Source organism: Salvelinus namaycush, chromosome 34 (assembly GCF_016432855.1).
Source record: "Salvelinus namaycush isolate Seneca chromosome 34, SaNama_1.0, whole genome shotgun sequence".
In the NCBI taxonomy this organism is placed as follows: Eukaryota; Metazoa; Chordata; class Actinopteri; order Salmoniformes; family Salmonidae; genus Salvelinus; species Salvelinus namaycush.
In genome coordinates, this window is record NC_052340.1 from 282,545 (window position 1) to 309,229 (window position 26,685).

At 40.6% G+C, this 26,685-nt stretch overlaps 1 protein-coding gene across 2 annotated transcripts; it reads right to left on the bottom strand.

Moving 5' to 3' along the window:
• LOC120028916 (choline-phosphate cytidylyltransferase A-like) lies at positions 1-26,545 on the bottom strand. Of its 2 annotated transcripts, XM_038974184.1 has the most exons (9): positions 26,262-26,545; positions 25,518-25,641; positions 16,429-16,525; positions 11,224-11,340; positions 8,415-8,566; positions 6,988-7,066; positions 6,531-6,673; positions 3,714-3,902; positions 1-2,634 (listed from the first exon to the last, which is right to left on the bottom strand). In XM_038974184.1, the coding sequence occupies exons 2-9, from the start codon at positions 25,632-25,634 to the stop codon at positions 2,437-2,439; spliced, it is 1,092 nt and encodes a 363-aa protein (XP_038830112.1). In that variant the 5' UTR covers positions 25,635-25,641; positions 26,262-26,545; the 3' UTR covers positions 1-2,436. The 2 variants fall into 2 exon arrangements, with proteins under 2 accessions (XP_038830112.1, XP_038830113.1); XM_038974185.1 differs by lacking the exon at positions 11,224-11,340 and having other exon boundaries at positions 25,518-26,545.
• Between the last annotated feature and the right edge of the window lie 140 nt (positions 26,546-26,685).

Genomic DNA, 26,685 nt, shown 5'->3' on the forward strand with positions numbered 1-26,685 from the left:
TGATGAGGGGAAAAAACTATTTGATTCATTTTAGAATAAGGCTGTAACGTAACAAAATGTGGAAAGAGTCAAGTAGTCTGAATACTTTCCAAATGCACTGCACAAAGCCTGGATTGCGGATGCCATGTATTGGCCATTGAGAAGCTTTGAAGACACCGGTCGGCAATATTGGCACTGCCCAGTAGGAGCAGTCCTCCATAGGAATGAATGGAATTCTACAGTATTTCAATTGAACACAACACAGGCAGACCAATTCTGATCTTTCTTCCACATCAGATCTTTTTCAGAGATGATCTGATTGGTCAAAAGAACAATTAGTGAAAAAATTATCAGAATTGGGCTGCCTGTGTAAACGCAGAATAATATTTCACATACTATTGTATAAGTGCTGAAAGTTGCTTGCTTCAGAGAATACTATTCACAATATATAGATTTGAATAACCACACCCTCTGGCTAAGCTTAAACATGAATTCTGTTGAAAAAAATCATGTCTGGGAGGAATGCCACAACGCAGCTCTGATTACACATAGCATCAGCACTCTGGAAAATTTTTAAATAAGTCACCCCCCCCCCAAAATTGGAATCTATTGGCATAAAGTTGTGGGGATGCACAATGCATTTGGAATTACTGATTAGTGGAATGACTATTTTCTACAACAACAAAAGAAGAAAAATCAGCAGGTTTTTCCAGGAGGTATACAAAAATGACATCTATACAAGATGAAAGTACGTACAGTAGATCTCCTTTAACACAAACCAACACACTTAGTACATATTAAATAAAAGTAAATGACAAAATACGAGGATAAAACAACTCAACTTGGTGACTAATCAGGTGACCAATGTAGTCAAAAGTCCTCGATCAATCCAATTACAGTTACAGAGTAGGGAGGTTATTAAGCGGAATGGAGTATGGTCAAGTTTCCCCTGATCTTGGGTCAGTTTAGCATTTTCTCCACTAATGGGAGGTGTATTGGGGGAGGAAGCTGATCCTAGATCTGTCCCTAGTGGAACTTCACTCCTGAGCAAGTGGTACAGCCTTAGGCACACCTTTAGGTCTACTGGCCTAGTTCACACTCAGGTTGTACAACGCATTTGATACAACAGGTATTTGTTATGCATTTGTCTGCACAAAAATATTTACCCAACCGCTCTGGAGACGCCGAAACAACAATATTTAAAACGTTTCAGTTTTTAAAAAATCCATTGCATCACAACTGTTGAGTCCAATGCATTGTACATCAGTTGTACAACCTCAGTGTATCCTAGGCCTAAAAGGACTGAATAGGTGTATCCAACACGGTGAAAATGCCACCCAGCCAGAACGCAAAAGCTATCTCATCCTTTCAGATCTACAGGAGTGCCTAGGGCCTAAGGGGTGCTAGGGGGCTAATGGGTGCTAGGGGGCTAATGGGTGCTAGGGGGCTATGGGGTTATTCGGAATTCTGCACAAGGCTTTCATTCTACCCAAGTTGTCTTTTTCTGTGGAGGCAGTTGAAGAGAATGCATCTACGAGGCGAGGGAGGCTCACTATGTCTTTCATTGATAACAACAGGCTGCTGTGTTGCTCCTGTAGCGTGATCACTAGAGGGAAGGGGAGGAGGGATGGCATTCTACTGCTTCATATTGGAGGAAACCCTCCGCCCCTCCCATGTCCTCCCCCCCCCCATGTTTGAAACCAGCTTTTGTTATGGGATAAAGAGGCAGACAGCTGGTATGAGGTGCCGGCTAGTTTTAGACTGGGAAAATACACTCCAGTACGATGGTTAACCCCTACTAGATTCAATAGTTTAAAAATCCAGACGACTTAAGCGATTACTTCATGTAACTCCCATAAAGAAAATTCAGAATGAAATCAAATGGGGAAAGTAGAAAGTTATTATTTACAGAAAGTACCGGTTATCACTTGTTCAATTTTCTCTGGAGCTACTATGGATTTAGCATGGCAAATACAATTCAGTGTGTGTCGGAAGAACATTTGAGCGAATGAGTGTCCCATCACTCACGCCCGTATTGGCTGACACCTTCCCATGTTCATTCATTCATTTTTATACATCATAAATGAAACATTTGAAAATCTATTTTGTGTATAACAACAACACTATGGCCCCAAAGAACAGCCGTTTTACAGAGAGTTATGATGAAACTTCCTACGCTATTGTGTCGTGGTTTCCTTCCAACACCTAAACATGACAAAGGCCTGACTGACACTGGAGGCCTGGTAAAGAGAACCAGTAATGTGAGCGGGATAGGAAAAAAACACAACATGGCATCCTAATTCAAGCGCATGTGAATAATCAATTCCTCGTGAGCCACTTGGGCTGGGGTCAATTCCATTTCAATTCAATCAATTGACTGAACTGAAATGGTATTTACCCTAAACCCTGACCTGCACCATCTCAGCCACAGGGAGAGAAAGGAATAGAGGGAGGCTCCTAATCGTCATCCTCGCATATGCTGTCTGCTCCGCTGAGGTGGTGGGGCGAGGAGGGAGGGGAGGTCTTGGTGAAGAAGGGCAGACGGAAGGAGGGCAGCGGAGAGGGCGAGCGCTCTCTGGTCGGGCTGCCGTTGGGGCTCTGCCTGGGGCTTATGGCTTGCAGCATCCGCCCCTTCCCCTCCTTTAGCATGTGCTTCTATAGAGGGAGAAGAGAAGAAATGAAAGAGAGAGAAAGATATCGAAAGACTGATCCTGCGTCCCAATATAATCACAGAAATAAATAACAAACAGTAGATATTGGTTACTAACAATGATAGAAAAGTCCCTAGTGGGCTAAGCCGATATGACAGCTTGGTAGACTGAGAAAGAGCGGGAAAGACAAATGGATTCATTACACAGTCTATAATTGTATTAATCGAAATGCTAATCCTTTGCACATGAACGACCACTCATTCGAGAATAATTGCAATGTATATATATTTACGCCCGTATGTCGTTGTTGTTTTCTCTGTTGAAATCCTCGATCGTCCTGTAGGGTTCGTCAGAGTCTCTGGTTAACTTTCATTGAAGTTACAGTCTTTCGTGGTTGTAGGTGGTTGGAATGGATACTTCAGAGTACCATTCAGAAATATTCTCATAGAATAGATCCATCGGCGGTTGTCTGTATTCTCGTCCTAGGTTTACGTAATTTCTAGCTGCAGAATAGTAATTATACATCTAAGATTTGCTGTTATTCTGTAGGGATCGATAGTCTCAGAGTTGAACCATTTCCAGCCATGTAGCCAATGATCCACGTGGTATAGTCTTGTCCTTTTGGTAGAGTTGTAGTTCAAACCACTTCACACACCAGCGTCACCCGGCATGTTTTGGGTCTCATAAATTCAACCATTTGCAACCTTCGCTTACACCGGGATTTGCGTGGTCTGGTGTGAATTTAATCAGGAGTGGTTTTTATACGTTTCAGTTGAAAAGGGTGGTTCCATGACACCTAATGTAATGTCTGGGCTCACGGGGGTGTGGCCACCGACTAGTTAATCTTTATATGAAAATACATGCTCTCATTTAGAAGGTTAACATCACATTACATCTTTTCACAAATAGTTTCATGTTTAATCACATACGTTTCACAAGATTTAGATGTAAACCTGACAGCTGGGAAATGTACACTTTAAGAGATACCATTGTGTGTTTGCTGTCCTTCATGAGATCACCAAATGAAACACACACAACATAACTGTCCCTTAAGAGTCCACGGACGCATGTAGTGACACTCACCAGTGCTCCCTCTGGGCCAAACATTTGAAGGAAGTTGGCGATGAACTCTCGGGACTTCTCTTCCCACTTCTGGATCAGGTCGATGCTCTTTGTCTCCACCTTCTGCACAAACTCCTTGGATCGCTCCTCCACATCCTTCACCCTCTTCTTCACTTTGTCCACACGCTCCTGCAGGTGGTACTTCTTCTCCTGGACAGATAGGGGGCAATGTTGAGACGCACACCAAGGTCCGTAACCACAAAGCTGATCTAGGATCAGGTCCCCGACTGTCCATATGATCTTATTCATTATGATCTAAAAGGCTAAACTTATCGTGCTTATTCTGAGGCCCTATTTGAATACTTAATAAATGCCTCCTTCATTCGTTCCTCCCTTTCTGTGAGGTAACAAATGATATAAGGTGAGTGAGGTACACTACAGATCAATGACAAATCACAAAGAAAGGAATGAAAGGCGGATGTATTTTCAGAGTATTCGAACAAGGCTATAGTTTAACTTTATTCAAAAGGAATGCCAGAGGTAAAATTAGGCTTTTCTGATGAATTTTTATTGTTATAGTCCTGTAGATACAGTTGAAATCGGAATTTTACATACACTTAGGTTGGAGACATTAAAACTCGTTTTTCAACCACTCCACAAACTTGTTAACAAACTATACTTTTGGCATACTTTGTGCATGACACAAGTCATTTTTTCAACAATTGTTTACAGACAGACTATATCACTTATAATTCACTGTATCACAATTCCAGTGGGTCAGAAGTTTATATACACTAAGTTGACTGTGCCTTTAAACAGCTTGAAAAATTCCAGAAAATTAGGTCATGGCTTTAGAAGCTTCTGATAGGCTAATTGACATAATTTGAGTCAATTGGAGGTGTACCTGTGGATGTATTTCAAGGCCTACCTTCAAACTCAGTGCTTCTTTGCTTCAAATGGGAAAATCAAAAGAAATCAGCCAAGACCTCAGAAAACATTGTAGACCTCCACAAGTCTGGTTCATCCTTGGGAGCAATTTCCAAACGCCTGAAGGTACCACGTTTATCTGTACAAACAATAGTACGCAAGTATAAACACCATGGGACCACGCAGCCGTCATACCGCTCAGGAAGGAGACGCGTTCTGTCTCCTAGAGATGAACGTACTTTAGTGCGAAAAGTGCAAATCAATCCCAGAACAACAGCAAAGGACCTTGAAGATGCTGGAGGAAACGGGTACAAAAGTATCTATATCCACAGTAAAACGAGTCCTCGACATAACCTGAAAGGCTGCTCAGCAAGGAAGAAGCCACTGCTACAAAACCGCCATAAAAAGCCAGACCATGGTTTGCAACTGCACATGGGGACAAAGATCATACTTTTTGGAGAAATGTCCTCTGGTCTGATGAAACCAAAATAGAACTGTTTTGCCATAATGACCATCATTATGTTTGGAGGAAAAAGGGGGAAGCTTGCAAGCCGAAGAACACCATCCCAACCGTGAAGCACGGGGGTGGCAGCATCATGTTGTGGGGGTGCTTTGCTGCAGGAGGGACTGGTGCACTTCACAAAATAGATGGCATCATGAGGCAGGATAATTATGTAGATATATTGAAGCAACATCTCAAGACATCAGTCAAGTTAAAGCTTGGTCGCAAATTGGTCTTCCAAATGGACAATGACCCCAAGCATACTTCCAAAGTTGTGGCAAAATGGCTTAAGGACAACAAAGTCAAGGTATTGGAGTGGCCATCACAAAGCCCTGACCTCAATCCTATAGAACATTTGTGGGCAGAACTGAAAAAGCGTGTGCGAGCAAGGTGGCCAACAAACCTGACTCAGTTACACCAGCTCTGTCAGGAGGAATGGGCCAAAATTGACCCAACTTATTGTGGGAAGCTTGTGGAAGGCTACCCAAAATGTTTGACCCAAGTTAAACAATTTAAAGGCAATGCTACCAAATACTATTTGAGTGTATGTAAACTTCTGACCCACTGTGAATATGATAAAATAAATAAAAGCTGAAATAAATCCTTCTCTCTACTATTATTCTGACCTTTCACATTCTTAGAATAAAGTGGTGATCCTAACTGACCTAAGACGGGGCATTTTTACTATGATTAAATGTCAGGAATTGTGAAAAACTGAGTTTAAATGTATTTGGCTAAGGTGTATGTAAACTTCTGACTTCAACTGTACATTTCTGGCCCCAAAATGTACTGTTTAGTGAAACTATGTCATTTTTGGCCTGAAATATCAAACTTAGAGACTTTGACTGACAAGGAAGAAGGGTCATGGTGATTACGATCACTTTATTAATCATATTGTACACAAGGTCCAACGGATTTGACTTCTGCTTTATCCCAACCCCTCCAAAAGACAAACAAGGTTGGAGCTGGGGGTTGCTACACTATGGCGGCCGTGGAGCAGTTGTTGTGGAGAGTTAAGTGCCTTGCTCAAGGGCACAACGCCAGGCAATGGCATCTAATATTTGATTTCAGCAACTCTCCGCTCACTTCCAGACCAGGGATTTGGAACTGGCAACCCTCTGGTTTCTGGCTCACCTCTCTAACAGCAAGTTCCTCCAATTATGAATACAGTTGAAGTAATGCAAGTTTGATGTACTGCAAATGAAAAATAAATAGAACTAAAGTCAAAGTCAGTGTGTTTTTCTACACTTGTTTTAGAATGCAAGCTTCAGTGGGACATTTTTGTCTTTCAAAAGAAAAGTTGGAAAGACATTGACACACGAACGAACCATTGGGATATCCATTTCTATGGTCTAAAATGTATACATCCTTGAAGTTGACTACATTGCTAGAAAAGGTGAATAACTCACATTGATGAAGCTGACATTAAGCTCTTTGGCAGTGTAGCCTCTCTGCAGGTTTCTGCGTGCGTACACGTCGTAGTCACGGACAATACGGGTGATGATGTCAGAAGTGGAGATGCCTTCTGTCCGCTGTGTGGGTGCGAACATGCCTGAAGGTGAAGGGAGAAGTCGGCTAAACCCAATGCAGCAAAGCCACACTGGCATCAATGTCAGCCGCTGCCCAGAAGCAGCCCCTAACCTAGCCCCTGCACACCCTTGGCACTTCCTCTAAACATACAAGGAATTGATAGGTATAAGAAATATGGCAGTTGCTCCACCTAGCCTTCTGATAGGCTTAGTAGAACATTCACCATACTGCTTACACCTATCTGATGCTTTCAACTGCAAGTTCCTAGGGGCTGTTTCTGGACTGTGCCTAAGTCTTGCCGGTGCAGCCTTTACTAAATGTTGCGACCATACCCACCTGCCGCTTTGATGTGCTTATAAACATCGTCACTTCCTGCCGAAGAATATGGGTAATCGTCATGGGCGACAAAGTCAATCTGTCAAATGTAAGACAAACAAAATGTTAGCAGAACTGATGACAGTGACAGATGGCCAACACACCTCAGAAAGTATTCCCACCCTTTGACTTTTTTCACATTTTGTTGTGTTACAGCCTGGATTTCAAATATATTTCTTACAAATGAATTTAAAATGAAAAGCTGAAATATCTTGAGTCAATAAGCCTAAATAAGCTTAACAAGTCACATAAGTTACAGGGATTTCACCATGAGGCCAATGGTGACTTTAACACAGTTAGAGTTTAATGGCTGTGATAGGAGAAAACTGAGGATGGATCAACATGGTACTGTAGTTATTACTCCACAATACTAACCTAAATGACAAGAGTGAAAAAAGACGGACGCCTGAACAGAATAAAAACTTGTTTGCAATAAGGCACTAACATTAACTTTATGTCCTGAGGGCAAATCACTGAGTACCACTCTTCATATTTTCAAGTATGGCAAGGACTAGGGAGTTTTTTTATGCTAAAAAGAAACTGAATAGAGCCAGGGACATGCTAGAGGAAAACCTGGTTCACTTCCAACAGCCACTGGGAGACAAATTCTACTTTCAGCAGGACAAAAACACAAATATACACTGGAGTTGCTTAACAATATGACATTGAATGTTCCTGAGTGGCCTAGTTACAATGTGGACTTAAAATTGACTTGAAAATATATGGCAAAACTTGAAAATGCCTGTCTAGCAATTATCAACAACCAACTTGACAGTACTTGAAGAATTTTAAAAGAATAATGTGCAAATACTGTACAATCCAGGTGTGTAAAGCTGTAATCGCTGCCGAAGGTATTGACTTAAGGGAGTGAATACTTATGTAAATGAGATATGTGTTTAAAATTCTATATATTAGCAAAAATGTCCCAAAAATTGTGTTTTAACTTTGTCATCATGGGGCATTGTATGAAATGGGTGCAATTTTTTATTTTTAATACATTTTGAATAAGTAAAGGGGTATGAATGGATAAAATTCCAAATGGATTAAAAAAAAATCAATAATATCATCCATTTCAACACAATACCCCATGATGACAAAGTGAAAACAGGATTTTGGGACATTTTTGCAAATTCTTCCTGAAGGCACTGTACTGGTGTGCAGGCTTTAACTCCAGTCCTTCTCTAAGACACAGGATTATACTCATTAGGACCTCCTTTTTTAGCTGAATCAGCTGTTTTCGAGTAGGGCTGTATCAAAAGCCTTCATACCCAATAGCTCTAGTAGTTTTAGCCATCCCTAATACAGAGTGCAAAAATCTTGTGAAAAGTTATACTCTTCGGTGCAGACTGAGTGTAAGCGAGTCCTGTCCTCCGACTTTTTTCACTTACCCTGTGGTCAGCCAGGAACTCCGGCGTGAGCGTCCATGGTGCGTTCCGTACGATCTCGTCAACGTAGCGGCAATGGCTGACGGTGTCGTAGCGTTCGTCCTCGTTCATTACGGTGAAGCCTTTTAAGTTGTGTGTCAGGTCGTCACTGCATACTGAGGAAAGGGAGGTCACAGGGACTACGGTCACTAGATCTGATCCGCCAGTAAGAGAAGGATTATACAATCCATGAGCCAGATCCCCAAATTTGGGCCATTGTGATTTTGTTGAAGGAAGGGGTTCTGCGGTGACCGTATTACCGCCACATGAAGGCAGTCAAATACCACGTGACCGTTTTAGTCACAGTAATTAGGCTTCTCCAAGCTCTGATGCTGCTGATGGTCATTAGTAGCCTACCAAACTTGCTAACTGCCTGGTACTCAGTACTCATGAGTGCCCATGAGCTCATGTTGCGTAACATTTCTATAGGCTAAGCAATTGTGTGAGAAAACAGAGTTTTGATGGCCTCTATTAAAAAGAGGATCCCATCAGCTTTCTACAGGCCAGGCCTATAAAATGTTATCTATCAACTTTCCTAATATTAAGAACATTGACAGGAACATAGCCAACCTGGCTGGTATGAAAGTCAACCATGGGAAAAGCGTCCTCTATTCTCTACTTAAGTGCAGGTATTTTTTCCCCCTGCCCCTGTTGAGACAGGTGCATGATAATGGTCCCATTCAAAATCAAAACTAATTTCACACATATATTAATTAGTATATGTAAAGACAAGATCAAATTAAGAATAGTCTGATGGGTCACCATATTGGCCTATCACTTCTGAAGGATGTATTATCACTTGTGAATGATGCCCAGCTAGTGCATTAAGGCACGAAACGGAGCATACCATTTTCCCTCCGACTTTTTCAAATCATAGTCGCACACCTCATGTATCCTAGCCCATATGTTTTGATAAGGTTTGTATCACAACTAAATAACCAAATTAGTTCTTAAAATTAAGCACATTAATCCGCTTTATAACCAGTGTAGAGCCTAGGCTGCGTGTGAGTTTCAAGTTTGGGGAAGATCATTTTCACCATAAAAATGCACCTTTATAATAAAGCATTAGACGCATAATCTAATTTGCCATCACTTTAGAGAACAGTGTTTTCCCGCTAATTGATTGCATTTTGGAACATTTGCGCTTATAGCCTAATGCAGTGTGCGGATTGCTGCACTTATAATGTGAAGAAAATAGTTTACCAACATTTAAAGCTAAATGATTAGGCTATCAGCCTCATTGCTTTTAAAAGTTTATTTTTTTATGTGAGTGGTTGTATTCATTTGGGATCTATCGCATCCCACAACTGTCCTAGAGTATGTTTGGAATATTTGTTTATTGCACAGAAGGACAAGTTGACCAATAGAATAGGTCAACTTTTGTACTATGGGGATGTTAGATTGACATAGGCTAGTGCTTTTGCTGTTCGTTAGTCCTACTCATCCTGTTGGCTGATGAAAAGTAGACTAATTGTGGACAGTTCTAACATCTTCAATATGCACCTCGGAATTCATTAAGAGTGTCTGAGTGTGAATGCCAAGAGTGTGCAAAGCTGTCATCAAGGCAAAGGGTGGCTACTTTGAAGAAACTAAAATATAAAATAGTTATTCTGTGGAGATGGGAGAACTTTCCAGAAGGACAACCATCTCTGCAGCACTCCACCAACAAGTCAATGGATCTGAATACTTCCCGAATGCATTGTATGTCATGGATGTTTAGTAAAGTTTTGTACACTCAGTGTATATCTGGCACACCTGGCTTATGTGTCTGTGTATTCTACATCACTATGAAAAATGTTGGGCATACTACAATTACATTTCATACAGTCATGCAAAATTGTCCAATAAGACTCCATTGAGTTGCTTGGCGGCCATATTGGCTTCTGTGGGGTTAATGCGTGAATTCTGTGATGTCACACCTACAAATATTTTTAAAACCCTGTTCTAGCTTTGTGTGTGCAATTTGGTGCCTCTATAACCAAAGTTACAATTCAAAAACATAGCTGTCCCAATACATGTATTTCTATGGCTAAGCTTCCAACATTCTAATACCAATGGCACAATATGGGTGATATGGTATTTTTAAACAATAGTTGTAGCTTTGCTTTCAAAGTTGGTTATATTATATATCATTTGAAATATAATTTCATGACTTTTTAGAAGCACTTGTCAAACATAGCTTAAAATGTATCAGGGTGTCCTTTATAAAGCCATTTATACATGTAATTCTGATATGTTCCCTAGAGGACAAAGGTCAAAACTCGGTTGAAATCAACATTCCTAGAATTAGTCTGATGGATTGCTGTGAATCGAAGCTTTCCAATTATATATGATTTAAGGGTATAAGTGAGCAATAACTTGTATACTGACATTGTTTGTCAAAGGGTAAAATCCCCGTGGGAAAAATTAATGGGATGGAGGGATGAATGAAATAGTTATAAGTTAACAAATGCTGCACTGTTATCACAAATTTTCCAACTCTAGGGACATAGACCTTCAAAAAAATCACTATGAGACATCGTTGACCCAAGAGAGCCTGACTGACCCCCGTGACTCATGGATTAATAGGGCAAGGAGTTGCCCTGGCCATGTGACCTAACCAGGAAAAACTCTAGGTACCGTAGTTTAACTATGGCATTCATCAATTTAGTGTGACTGACCAGAATGTATAGGAGTGAGGATAACTTGGCAAAAGTGACATTCAGAGATGCCTTGCCCCTTCTGGTCATGACGAGGTCAAGAGAGAAAATATACAGTACTTATCAACCCTGACCTCCAACAATTAGATGGGTGTTTGGGAAGAGCCCCTTGGCTTGCATCAGTGCTCGGGCGTGGCCGGAATGGAACATGTCAAAGATCCCATCTGCATATACCCGCACTGGACGCTCTTCTGAAAGAGCGAAATGGGGAGAGTGAGGGTGTGAGTGAAAAAAAGGAGAAAAAACAGAGATGGAATGTTAACACCAGGGTCGTGTTCACTAGGCACAAGGCAGTAGTAAACGGTCCTTCTATAGGACGGTCCAAAACTTCCATAACACGTACTTCCATTACAGAACTTTTCATTGCGGAAAGTTTTGAAACATTCTGCTACAGTGTGCCCAAATGAACACAACTCAGAAGTGCAAAACTTTAGCTGGGGCCAGGGGGAGCTCTGATATTTCTCTAAATATGAGTATGAGTCATAATACCCATAAAACCTAGCGGTCAAACAAGGAAATGGTTCCAATAATTTTTCCACCATTCATTTTTCCCATAGGGAATTTTAGAAACACTTAAAATAATGGCTGTGTTTCATGTAGGCTTACCCTGGCGTGACGTTTTGATAACCGTGTAAATCTCCCTAGAACAAGGTGACTTTTATCAATATATTTGCCTGTATTTACCCCCCAAAAATGAAATGATAATTAGCTGCTAATGTGGCTATCATAAATAACTACAAATGTCAAGATGATCTGGACTAGACTGACGAATCGGGGCAAAGGTAAGAATCTCTGGATCTAATGTTAGCTACATTTTGTAAAGAATAAATTGGATACATTTCTTTAAATTGACAATTCTGTAAACTGTCTGTGCTAATTTTTTATTGAGACAATACCTGTTAGCAAAGGTGTCAGCTAGAGATGACGTTCAAGAGTTTGCAGGGATTTGTAGTCTTGCATGATGTCTACCTTGATGCTAATTACCATTTTCAAATCAGAGTAAATGTGTATTTATTATGGATCCTCATTAGCTGCTACTCTTCCTGGGGTCCAGCAAAATTAAGGCAGTTATATAAAACAATTTTAAACAATACAATACATTCACAACAGATTTCACAACACATTAAGTGTATTCCCTCAGGCCACTACTCTAATACCACATATCTACAACAAAAAATCCATGATTACGTGTGTGTATAGTGCGCATGTTATCGTATGTGTATGCATGTGTCTATGCCTGTTTGTGTTGCTTCACTGTCCCATAAGGTGTATTTTATATAGTTTTTTAAAATAAAGTTTTACTGCTTGCATGAGTTACTTGATGTGGAATAAAGTTCCATGTAGTCATGGCTCTATGTAGTACTGTGCGCCTCTCATAGTCTGTTTTGGACTTGGGTACTGTGAAGAGACCTCTGGTGGCACGTCTTGTGGGGTTATGCATTTGCGTCCGAGCCAGGGCTGTGGCGGTTACGAAATTTCGTCAGCCGGTGATCGTCAAGCAAATAACTGTTGGTCTCACGGTAATTGACCGTTAATTAATATGAACACATTTAGCAACTCCTGGCCTCCACACACAGCCTTCAAACCATTTAGAAAAGTCTAATAAATCCATGTAATATAGCCTACACCTTCAGAATAAATCCATTATTTTAGACAGGTCTAAAGAAGCATGATATGAAGAAAATGTCGTCTATTTCAGATGAACAGAATAGCATACATGCCAAATGGCTGTGGGCTACACTATTTCATTTAGCAGAAAATATTTGCTTATTATTCCATGGCATTATTTTATAGCATGTAGAATACAATTGAACAAAGCTGAATAAAATAGATATTTCTCCAAAACGATGAGGGAATATTCTGTGTTGAGCAGTAAACAAATAAACAGGTACTCCTATATGCTTAATTTAGAGTTATTAATGTAACTTTAATAGTTCTACAAATGTTGGTCTATATGTTTTGATTTTGAATACATTGTAAGGCTGCATGACGAGACTAATGATGATTTGAAAAAAGTTGCTTGAAAGGCATGAGCTCTGCTTTGTTTTTTTGCGCAGGCTGTACATACTCCAATAGTCTCTCTCTCACTCACAATTTGACAAGCACTTGATAATGCCTTAAATTTTACGGCGATATCCCCTGGTGGCCATAATGCACCCTAAAAAAAAACATGCCTTTTGCATGTATGAAGAATGCTGCGTTGTGCCCTTCTCCCAGAGTGTGCTGCACAATCCGAAGCGCCTCTCACTCACATGGCTCTCCGTCATGTGATCGGGTCTTTCTCACAGGCTACAAGTGAAGACAGACACATTGGGGACGCAACTGCGCGCGTCCTGGTCCAATTCCGAGGTGCATATTGAAGATATTGGAAGAACTGTCCACATTTACTTCGCCAGCCAACAAGATGAGTAGGCCTAACGAACAGCAAAAGCACTAGCCTATGTCAATCTAATATCCCACATAGTACAAATGTCAACCTATTCTATTCTGTGCAATAAATAAATATTCCAAACATAGTCTGGGACAGTTGTGCGATAGATCCCAAATTAATTACAACCACTAGCATCAAAAAACTTTTTTACGCAATGTGTCTGACGCAACAGATCAGAACGTTTAGCTTAAAATGTTGATAAACTATTTCTTCACATTATAAGCGCAGCAATGCGCACATAGTAGTAAGCTATAAGCGTGAATGTTCCATTAGCGGGAAAACACCATTCTCAAAAGTGACCGCAAATGCAATTATGCATGTAATGCTTTTATTATAAAGGTGCATTTTTATGGTGAAAATTACACGCTGCTTATATATGCCAGTTAGGCTCTACACCCCTTGTAAAGTGGATTAATGTGCTTAATTTTAAGAAGTTATTTGGCCACTTTAGATACAAAATATATAGGCATAGAGGCTAGGCTACATGAGGTGTGTGACTATGATTAGAAAAAGTCACAAAAAAAGGCATTGTTTTTATGCTGGGCATTATTCACAAGTGATAATATATGACTCACAAGTGATAAGCTAATATTGTCACCCATCAGACTATTCTTGATTTAATCTTGTCTTTACATATACTAAATAATGTGTGACATTTGTTTTGATTTAGAATGGTATCGAAAACAGGGGCAGCAGGAAAAAAATACATGCACATCTATGCACTTAATGTCACGACTTCCGCCGAAGTCGGTCCCTCTCCTTGTTCGGGAAGCATTCGGTGGTCGACGTCACCGGTCTTTTAGCCATCGCCGATCCACTTTTCATTTGTTTCGTCTTTGTTTTCTACATACCTGGTTTCTATTCCCCAATTACATGTTCATTATTTAACCCTCTGTTTCCCACATGTTAGTGTGCGTGTTTATTGATCGTTCATGTCGGTACTTGTCAGCTAGTTATGTTTGCCGGGTTATGTATTTACACCCGTTATTTTCGAGTGACCGGTATTTCTCCGCACTTTGAGTATTGTCTGTATACTGGTTCTGTCGTGGAATTAAATACCATGTACACTCATTTCTGCTCTCCTGAGCCTGATTCACTGCACCAGTTAACCACCGCCTGACACTTAAATAGCGAATGGAGGACACTTTCCCCCGTGGTTTATTTTCATGCTAGCCAGGTAGGCTATACTCCTGTTGTAATTATAAGCAATGTGCTTAATATTAGGAAAGTTGAGAAATAAATATAGTAGGCCTAGCCTATAGAAAGCTGATGGGATCCTTTTCTTTTTATTAGAGGCCATCACTCTGTTTTCTCCCGCAATTACATAGCCTATAGAAATGTTGCGCAACATGAGCACATGGGCTCTCATGAAGTGTTTGATTAGATTTTAAAAACATTTGCATTGATGTCAGAGTGATTAGAGGGACAATAGGGTGCTGAGTACCAGGCAGTTAGCAAGTTTGGTAGACTACTAATGACCAGCAGCAGAGCTCGGAGTAGCCTAGTTACCGTGACTAAAAGGTAATGTGGAATTTGACTGCCTTCATGACTCGTGACCGCCGGTGTGGCGGTAATACATTCACCGCAACAGCCTTAGTTCAAGCTGTGTTCCAATAGTTAAAACAGACAGCTCGGCGCATTCAACATGTCAATACCTCTCAAAAATACAAGTAGTGATGAAGTCAATCTCTCTTCCACTTTGAGCCAGGAGAGAATTGACATACATATTATTAATGTTAGCTCTCTGTGTACATCAAAGGGCCAGCCGTGCTGCCCTGTTATGAGCCAATTGCAGTCCCTCTTTGTGGCACCTGGCCACACGACTGAACAGTAGTCCAGGTGCAACAAAACTAGGGCCTGTAGGAACTGCCTTGTTGATATGCCTGTTAAGAATGCAGAGCAGCGCTTTATTATGGACAGACTTCTTCCCATCTTAGCTACTGTTGTGTCAATATGTTTTGACCATGAAAGTTTACAATCCAGGGTTAGTCACCTCAACTTGCTCAATTTCCACATGATTAATTTCAAGATTTAGTTGAAGTTGAGAGTTTAGTGAATGATTTGCCCTGGGGAATTCCTGATTCTACCTGGATTATGTTGGAGGCTTTCATTAAAGAACACCCTCTGATCTGATAGACAGGTAACTTTTTATAATAATGTAGCAGGGGGTGTAAAGCCATAACACATATGTTATTCCAGCAGCAGACTATGATAGATACTGTCAAAAGCAGCACTGAAGTGTAACAGCCACCAATCTTTTTATCATCAATTTCACTCAGCCAATCATCAGTCATTTGTGTAAGTGCTGTGCTTGTTAAATGTCCTTCCCTATAAGCGTGCTGAAAGTCTGTTGTCAATTTGTTTACTGTAAAATAGCATTGTATCTGGTCAAACACCATTTTTTCCAAAAGTTTATTAAGGGATGGTAACAGGCTGATTAGTCGACTATTTGAGCCAGTTAAGGGGGCTTTACTATTCTTAGGTAGCGGAATGACTTGCTTCCCTCCAGGCCTGAGGTCACACACTTTCTAGTATTGCCACTCCTATCTGCTATGGCAAAAAGGAGTGGCAATATCGTCAAATATATGGATAAAAAGTAACTTTGTCCAAGAGAGATTTACATAGTGTTCAAAATGTCACGCCAGGGTAAGCCTATACAAAACACAGTCCTTATTTGAAGTGTTTCTAAAATTTCGAATGGGAAAAATGGTGGAAAAAAGATTGGAACCATTTCCCTGTTTGACCGCTAGGCTTTATGGGTATTATGACACCTTCACAAAGGGGCTTTATGAACCTAGTTTAGCTGTGGTGAGCTAGAAAAATGGAGGGATGAGTGAGAGAAACTTACGTGGGGTGCCCTGGCATGCCTCCTCCATACTGACACGCACGTACGGAGCGGTAACTGGTTCTAGCTGGTCAGCAAATGGGGCTGGATCTGTCAGACCCTATAACACACACACAGTATGACAATGTGTTTGGGTGAGTCTTCAATCCATCACTTCCTTAAGTCCAATTCACATTAACCATAAGCACTCTTATGTTATGCCGGATGTCATTCATTTGAACGGGGAATGTCCAAAAAATATGCATTTTCTGTTATGCCAATTCTACTTTGACTGTTACCTCAAGTTTTAGTTTATTGTGATTTGTTTTTTATTCTAATTATTAGGTGCAGAGGTCGTTAGCTACAGTTTATACAACGGGGGGGTCTAATCCTGAATGCTGATTGGTTAAAACTAAATTCCAGACGGTGTCTATTCCACAAGTTACCACTAGCTAAATCGATGATGTTAAAATGTTCTGTTCCATCTGACTGCGCAATCCACTGTCTCATCAACCCAGCCAGGCAATTTATAAACTTGATCCACTATAAAAAGCATCTAGACATGATCTCCCATTTCGTTTAGACTAGCATTTGATTTAACAGTGGAGATTTGTATAAACCTTGGTTGTGTCTCTCCGACACCTGCAAAAAAAAAGCAATTTTGGAAATTTGATCTCCAGCTGTTCCATAGTAATGAACGTGTCATTAGTTAGGACGAGACAGACACCTTTTCTCAGCCAGTCAAAATCATGAATCAGCTGGCATCGATATTTATGGATATATATACAGTACCAAACAAAACAGTACCACACCTACTCATTCCAGGTTATTATTATTATTATTTTTACTATTTTCTACATTGTAGAATAATAGTGAAGACATCAAAGCTATGAAATAACACATGGAATCATGTAGGACCCCGCCCCAAAAGTGTTAAACAAATCAAAGTATAGTATATATTTGAGATTCTTCAAATTAGCCGCCCTTTGCCTTGATGACAGCTTGGCACACTCTTGGCATTCTCTCAACCAGCTTCATGAGGTAGTCAGAATGCAATTCAATTAACAGGTGTGCCTTGTTAAATTTGTGGAATTTATTTTCTGCTCAATGCGTTTGAGCCAATCAGTTGTGTTGTGACAAGGTAGGGGTGGTATTCAGAATATAGCCCTGTTTGGTAAGAAACCATGCCCATATTATGGCAACAACAGCTCAAATAAGCAAAGAGAAATGACAGTCCATCATTACTTCAAGCCATGAAGGTCTGTCAAATTTCAAGAACTTTGAAAGTTTCTTCAAGTGCAGTCACAAAAACCATCAAGCGCTATGATGAAACTGGCTCTCATGAGGACCACCACAGGACAGGAAAACCCAGAGTTACCTCTGCTGAGGACAAGTTCATTAGTTACCAGCTTCAGAAAATCGGCAAAATAAATCCAAATAAATGCTTCACAGAGTTCAAGTAAAATACACATCTCAACATCAACTTTTCAGAAGAGACTGCGTGAATCAGGCATTTATGGTCAAATTGCTGAGAAGAACCCACTACTAAAGGACACCAATAATAAGAAGAGACTTGCTTGGGCCAAGAAACATGAGCAATGGATAGACAGGTGGAAATCTGTCCTTTGGTCTGATGAGTCCAAATTTGAGGTTTTTGGTTCCAACCATCGTCTTTGAGACGCAGAGTAGGTGAAATTATGATCTCTGCATGTGTGGTTCCCAACGTGAAGCATGAAGGAAGAGGTTTGATGGTGTGGGGTGCTTTGCTGGTGACACTGTCAGAGATTTATTTAGAACTCAAGGCACACAACCAGCATGGCTACCACAGCACTCTGCAGCGATACGCCATCACATTGCGCTAAGTGTGACTGTCATTTGTTTTTCAACAGGACAATGACCCAAAACACACCTCCAGGCTGTGTAATGGCTATTTGACCAAGAAGGAGAGTGATGGAGTGCTGCATCAGATGACCTGGCCTCCACAATCACCCGACCTGAACCCAATTGAGATGGTTTGGGATGAGTTGGACCGCAGAGTGAAGGAAAAGCAGCCAACAAGTGCTCAGTATATGTGGGAACTCCTTCAAGACTGTTGGAAAAGCATTCCAGGTGAAGCTGGTTGAGAGAATGCCAAGAGTGTGCAAAGCTGTCATCAAGCGAAAGGGTGGCTACTTTTGATTTGTTTAACACTTTTTTGCTTACTACATGATTCCATATGTATTATTTCATAGTGTTGATGTCTTCACTATTATTCTACAATGTAGAAAATAGTAAAAAATAAAGAAAAACCCTTTAAATCAGTAGGTGTGTCCAAACTTTTGACTGGTACTGTATATAAATAAATGTCAATAGAAAACAGGTAGAATGAAACGAAATTCAGCTAGTCTGCGGTCTTTCCAGCTTTCCAGCTTTCCAGTTTGAAGTGATTGTGCTAGCTGTGTTGTTGGCTAGCTCTTCTGAACAACGGTGTCCTGAGAGCGCATTTTCTCTGCCAGGCGAAATCTCGCATCATTAGCTCATTGTTGTGGACGTATCCAAATACATCTCACTAGAAAACAGCTTAAAGAAACGCAAATACACCTACTTTGCTGTTTTTCTGGCTGGACTGTTTGACGTGACTGTAAGTTAGCCGCAGCTGTTGGCTAGCTAGCAAGCAAGGGATCAGAACAAACGACTGGGTCACGTCCATAGATACAGAACAAAAATACTTAACGACAGGGTCACGTCTCTGGCAACCGAACGGATAGAACGGCTTGGATAGCAACCTTAGATGTGTGTCGGGACGATATCTCGTGGAAGGATGAAATTGTATTAACACATTAATCAAAATAAAGTTATGTCAATCATTACTTTAGTATGTTGGTAACCCGTTGTATAAAGGTAATTATAAACTGGGTGGTTTGAGCCCTGAATGCTGATTGGCTGACAGCCAAGCCAAGGCAGTTAACCCACTGTTCCTAGGCGTCATTGAAAATAAGAATTTGTTCTTAAATGACTTGCCTAGTTAAATAAAAGGTTAAAAAAAATATGAGACCGTATACCCCAGGTATGACAAAACATTTATTTTTCCTGCTCTAATTACGTACGAAGCCAGTTTATAATAGCATTAAGGCACCTCGAGGGTTTGTATATTGCCAATATACCACGGCTAAGGGCTGTGTCCAGGCACTCTGCGTTGCGTCGTGCTTATGAACAGTCCTTAGCCATGGTATATTGGCCATATAACACACCTCTCGGGCCTTATTTCTAAATAATACCCTTAAAGCCGGTGTTTGGAGGATACAGTGGCTTGCAAAAGTATCCAACCCCCTTGGCATTTTTCCTATTTTGTTGCCTTACAACCTGGAATTAAAATTGATTTGGGGGGGGGGGGGGTTGTATCATTTGATTTACACAACATGCCTACCACTTTGAAGATGCTAAATATTTTTTTATTGTGAAACAAACAAGAAATAAGACTAAAAAAAACTGAAAACTTGAGCGTGCATAACGATTCACACCCCCAAAGTCAATACTTTGTAGAGCAACCTTTTGCAGCAATTACAGCTGCAAGTCTCTTGGGGTATATCTTTACAAGCTTGGCACATCTAGCCACTGGGATTTTTGCCCATTCTTCAAGGCAAAACTGCTCCAGCTCCTTCAAGTTGGATGGGTTCCGCTGGTGTACAGCAATCTTTAAGCCATACCACAGATTCTCAATTGGATTGAGGTCTGGGCTTTGACTAGGCCATTCCAAGAAATGTAAATGTTTCCCCTTAAACCAATCGAGTGTTGCTTTAGCAGTGTGCTTAGGGTGAACCTCCGTCCCAGTCTTAAATCTCTGGAAGACTGAAACAGGTTTCCCTCAAGAATTTCCCTGTATTTAGCACCAGCCATCATTTCTTCCAGTACATTCTTCCATATGCTTGGGGAGTCTCCCACCTTCCTTTTGGCAAACACCAAACGTGTTTACTTATTTTTTTCTTCAAGCAATGGCTTTTTTTGTGGCCACTCTTCCGTAAAGCCCAGCTCTGTGAAGTGTACGGCTTAAAGTGGTCCTATGGACAGATACTCCCATCTCCTCTGTGGAGCTTTGCAGCTCCTCCAGGGTTATCTTTGGTCTCTTTGTTGCCTCTCTGATTAATCCCCTCCTTGCCTGGTCCGTGAGTTTTGGTGGGCGGCCCTCTCTATTTTTTTAATAATGGATTTAAATGGTGCTCTGTGGGATGTTCAAAGTTTCTGATATTTTTTTATAACCGAACCCTGATCTGTACATCTCCACAACTTTGTCCCTGTCCTATTTGGAGAGCTCCTGGGTCTTCATAGTATCGCTTGCTTGGTGGTGTTGCAGACTCTGGGGCCTTTCAGAACAGGTGTGTGTATATATATATATATATATACACAGTGGGGCAAAAAAGTATTTAGTCAGCCACCAATTGTGCAAGTTCTCCCACTTAAAAAGATGAGAGAGGCCTGTAATTTTCATCATAGGTACACTTCAACTATGCACATTTGTGGCCTGCTGGAGGTCATTTTGCAGGGCTCTGGCAGTGCTCCTTCTTGCACAAAGGCGGAGGTAGCGGTCCTGCTGCTGGGTTGTTGCCCTCCTACGGCCTCCTCCACGTCTCCTGATGTACTGGCCTGTCTCCTGGTAGCGCCTCCATGCTCTGGACACTACGCTGACAGACACAGCAAACCTTTTTGCCACAGCTCGCATTGATGTGCCATCCTGGATGAACTGCACTACCTGAGCCACTTGTGTGGGTTGTAGACTCCGTCTCATGCTACCACTAGAGTGAAAGCACCGCCAGCATTCAAAAGTGACCAAAACATCAGCCAGGAAGCATAGGAACTGAGAATTGGTCTGTGGTCACCACCTGCAGAACCATTCCTTTATTGGGGGTGTCTTGCTAATTGCCTATAATTTCCACCTTTTGTCTATTCCATTTGCACAACAGCATGTGAAATTTATTGTCAATCAGTGTTGCTTCCTAAGTGGACAGTTTGATTTCACAGAAGTGTGATTGACTTGGAGTTATATTGTGTTGTTTAAGTGTTCCCTTTATTTTTTTGAGCAGTGTATATACATATACACACACACACACACACAGTTGAAGTTGGAAGTTTACATATATTTAAACTCAGTTTTTCACATATCCTGACATTTAATCCTTGTAGAAATTCCCTGTCTTAAGTCAGTTAGGATCACCACTTTATTTTAAGAATGTGAAATGTCAGAAAAAATAGTAGAGAGAAGGATTTATTTCAGTTATTATTTCTTTCATCACATTCCCAGTGGGTCAGCAGTTTACATACACTCAATTCGTATTTGGTAGCATTGCCTTTAAATTGTTTAACTTGGGTCAAACATTTCGAGTAGCCTTCCACAAGCTTCCCACAATAAGTTGGGTGGATTTTGGCCCATTCCTCCTGACAGAGCTGGTGTAATCGAGTCAGGTTTGTAGGCCTCCTTGCTCGCACACGCTTTTTCAGTTCTGCCCACACATTTTCTATAGGATTGAGGTCAGGGCTTTGTGATGGCCACTCCAATATCTTGACTTTGTTGTCCTTAAGCTACTTTGCCACAACTTTGGAAGTATGCTTGGGGTCATTGTCCATTTGGAAGACCCATTTGCGACTAAGCTTTAACTTCCTGACTGATGTCTTGAGATGTTGCTTCAATATATCCACATAGTTTTCCTTCCTCAAGATGCCATCTATTTTGTGAAGTGCACCAGTCCCTCCTGCACCAAAGCACCCCCACAACATGATGCTGCCACCCCCGTGCTTCACGGTTGGGATGGTGTTCTTCGGCTTGCAAGCCTCCCCCTTTTTCCTCCAAACATAACGATGGTCATTATGGCCAAACAGTTCCATTTCTCTTTCAACAGACCAGAGGACGATTCTCCAAAAAGTACGATGTCGATATAGGACTCGATTCACTGTGGATATAGATACTTTTGTACCTGTTTCCTCCAGCATCTTCACAAGGTCCTTTGCTGTTGTTCTGGGATTGATTTGCACTTTTCGCACCAAAGTACATTCATCTCTAGAGGACAGAACGAGTCTCCTTCCTGAGCGGATTGACGGCTACGTGGTCCCATGGTGTTTATACTTTCGTACTATTGTTTGTACAGATAAACGTGGTACCTTCAGGCGTTTGGAAATTGCTCCCAAGGATGAACCAGACTTGTGGAGGTCTACAATTTTTTCTGAGGTCTTGGCTGATTTCTTTTGATTTTCCCATGATGTCAAGCAAAGAGGCACTGAATTTGAAGGTAGGCCTTGAAATACATCCACAGGTACACCTCCAATTGACTCAAATTATGTCAATTAGCCTATCAGAAGCTTCTAAAGCCATGACATCATTTTCTGGAATTTTCCAAGCTATTTTAAGGCACAGTCAACTTAATGTATATAAACTTCTGACCCACTGGAATTGTGATGCAGCGAGTTATAAGTGAAATAATCTGACTGTAAACAATTGTTGGAAAAATTAGTTGTGTCACGCACAAAGTAGATGTCCTAACCGACTTGCCAAAACTATAGTTTGTTAACAAGAAATTTGTGGAGTGGTTGAAAAACGAGTTTTAATGACTCAACCTAAGTGTATGTAAACTTCCGACTTCAACTGTGTGTGTATATATATATAGTCATAATTGTCATTATTACACACACACACACATATATATATTTGCAATAATGACAATTACAACAATACTGAATGAACACTTATTTTAACTTAATATAATACATAAATAAAATCAATTTAGTCTCAAATAAATAATGAAAGATGTTCAATTTGGTTTAAATAATGCAAAAACAGTGTTGGAAAAGAAAGTAAAAGTGCAATATGTGCCATGTAAAAAAGCTAACATTTAAGTTCCTTGCTCAGAACAAGAGAACATTTGAAAGCTGGTGGTTCCTTTTAACATGAGTCTTCAATTTTCCCAGTTAAGAAGTTTTAGGTTGTAGTTATTATAGGAATTAATAGACTCTCTCTCTATACCATTTGTATTTCATATACCTTTGACTATTGGATGTTCTTATAGGCACTATAGTATTGCCAGCCTAATCTCGGGAGTTGATAGGCTTGAAGTCATAAACAGCGCTGTGCTTCAAGCATTGCAAAGAGCTGCTGGCAAACGCATGAAAGTGCTGTTTGAACGAATGCTTATGAGCCTGCTGCCAGTCAGACTGCTCTATCAAATGATAGACTTAATTATAATATAATAAACACACAGAAATACGAGCCGTAGGTCATTAATATGGTCAAATCCGGAAACTACCATTTCGAAAACAAAATGTTTATTATTTCAGTGAAACACGGAATCGTTCCGTATTTTATTGAACGTCTAAATATTGCTGTTACATTGCACAACATTCAATGTTATGTCATAATTATGTAAAATTCTGCAAAATTATTTACGGTCTTTGTTAGGAAGAAATGGTCTTCACACAGTTCACAACGAGCCAAACTGCTGCATATACCCTGACACGAATGCGCTTTTGTTAAATCATCACCCGTTTGGCAAAGTAGGCTGTGATTCGATAATAAATTAACAGGCACCGCATTGATTATACGCAACGCAGGACAAGCTAGTTAAACTAGTAATATCATCAACCATGTGTAGTTAACTAGTGATTATGTTAAAAGTGATTAATTTTATAAGATAAGTTTAATGCTAGCTAGCAACTTACCTTGGCCCCTTGCTGCACTCGCGTAAAAGGTGGTCAACCTGCCACACAGTCTCTTTGTGGATTGCAATGTAATCGGCCATAATCGGCGTCCAAAAGTGCAGATTACCGATTGTTATGAACACTTGAAATCGGCCCTAATTAATCGGCCATGCCGATTAATCAGTCGACCTCTAATTCCTACTGTTTCATCCTTCCACAAGATATAGTCCTGACACAAATCCAGGGTTGCTACCCAAGCCGGCTGGTCGTTCATTCTATCGGTTTTATTTGCTAGAGACGCAACCAAGTCATTCAGTCTTTTTGTTCTGCATCTATGGACGCGACCCAGTCGTTCGTTCTAAATGTTCCATTGCAATACTGGCTGGCAACGTTCTTATCCCTTGCTTGCTAGCTAGCCAACTACAGCTAACTTACAGTCACGTCAAAAAGTGCAACCTGAACGGCAAAGTAGCCACATTTGCATTTGTTTAAGCTGTTTTAAGAGACATTTATCGGGATACATCCAAAATAATGAACTAATGAGGCGTGATTTCACCTGGCATAGAAAATTTGCTCACTCGTGTGGACACTGTTGTTCAGAGGAGTTAGCCAAAAACACAGCTAACACAATCACTTCAAACTGAAGCAGGAAAGACTGCAATCTAGCTGCATTTCATTTCGTTTTACCTTTTCAATTTACATTTCTTTGTATATATCCATAAAAATTAGGTCAGCTGATTCATGAATTCGACTGGCTGAGAAACACTGCCTTCCTGTCTGTCTCATCCCGACTCCCGACACGTTCATTACTATGGGACAGCTGGAGATCGAAATTTGAATATTGAAACAATGTTGCAAATGTCGGAGAGACAGACAGCAAGATTTATACAAATCTCCGCTGTTGAAAACTAAATGTTAGTCTAAAAGAAATGTGAGCTAACATCTCGATAGTTTTTATAGTGGAGATCAAGTTTATAAATTGCTTGGCTGGGCTGATGAGACAGTGGATTGCGCAGTCAGATTGAACAGAGAAAATAGGTATTTTAAGGTAATAGATTTAGATGGTGGTAACTTGCGGAATAGACACCGGCTGGAATGCGGTTTTAACCAATCAGCATTCAGGATTATACCCACCCGTTGTATAAAATGAATTTATAAACTGGGTGGTTGGAGCCCTGAATGCTGATTGGTATATGAGACCGTATACCACGGGTATGACAAAACATTTATTTGTACTGCTCTAATTACGTTGGTAACCAGTTTATAATAGCAATAAGGAACCTCTGGGGTTTGTGGTATATGGCCAATATACCACGGCCAAGGGGTGTATCCAGGCACTCCGCGTTGTGTCTTGATTAAGAACAGCCCATAGCCGCGATATATTGGCCATATACCACAACCCCCAATGTGCCTTATTGCTTAAATAGGTTGTGCTGTAAACGGGCGTCACTCACCACTGTGGATCGTCGGACCTTGACGGCCTGCTCTCCCTCCATCTCTCCATTGATTTCATCCCTTCTCCTCTTTCTTGATGTTTTCCCAGGCAGTCGGTGACAACTGTGTGCTTCCATGGTTGCACTTCGATATGGATAGATTTTTTTTTTTTTAATCTGAAAAAGCTGTGCTCTGGCTTTTAATCTTAACCACTGGATGGGGCTGTTATGCACGTTTACAATACTTTTTCTTTGCAACTTTCACAATTAGCTACAACTTCTTGATGTCAATTGGTGATTTCACCAGATACGCATTTACTGTATACAAAGGATCAAGAAGGGGGTCGAGATTTCTAGGCCACTCAACTACGTGGAAATGTTATTTTATACTAGGCAGTCACAACAATTGCCCATTGTATTTAGTCAGAATGTCAATTAAAAGCATAGCATAAAGAGTCAATGAACGAATCTATCTGGGGGACAACTCCCAAAAATGCAATCACGCGGGTGAGATTGACACTGGTGATTCTCTGACGAGTGACAGACAGGCAGGAATGATGACAGATATATCAATATCTAGCTAGCTAACGTTAGCTGCCTAAGAGTCAATGATTAGTTTTAGCTACGATTTCAGCTCCACACTTTCTCAAAAGGTTGTGAAATTGGGCTATTTCCTTATTTCGGCAAGGGAAAAATGCCTACTGCTGGCTGGCTCAAACAACTGTTAGCTAACTTAGCTAGGTAGCCTAAGCGTTAGCTACTAACCTGTCTGTGTAAACGCAGCTAGTCTCACTTATTAGTTCTCTTCCGGGTTTGATGTCCAAGCCCGCAAAGTTTCCATCAAAAGTCAGACGTGTGGTTCTGATTAAGTTGCTTTCAAAGACAGAGTACCAGAAAACAATCGATTGCCACAAAGTTTGATTGACAGCTAGTCGGAACTACAACCCTACAGTAGGAAATGACATAACTCAACTCATCAGTTAACCATGCACGTGTTGCCATCTGGTGGATACTATGTGCAACAAAACAATTCTAAAGACGTTTCATTTTCTATCATAATTCATCAAGCTTAGTTAGCTAATTAACTAGCTAGTTGCCTAGTTCTAATACAGTACAATATAACCAATGCAAAGTGGTTTTCCCATCTCTCTTATAGTTGTATGTTTATGTTCCTTTTCATACAACATTT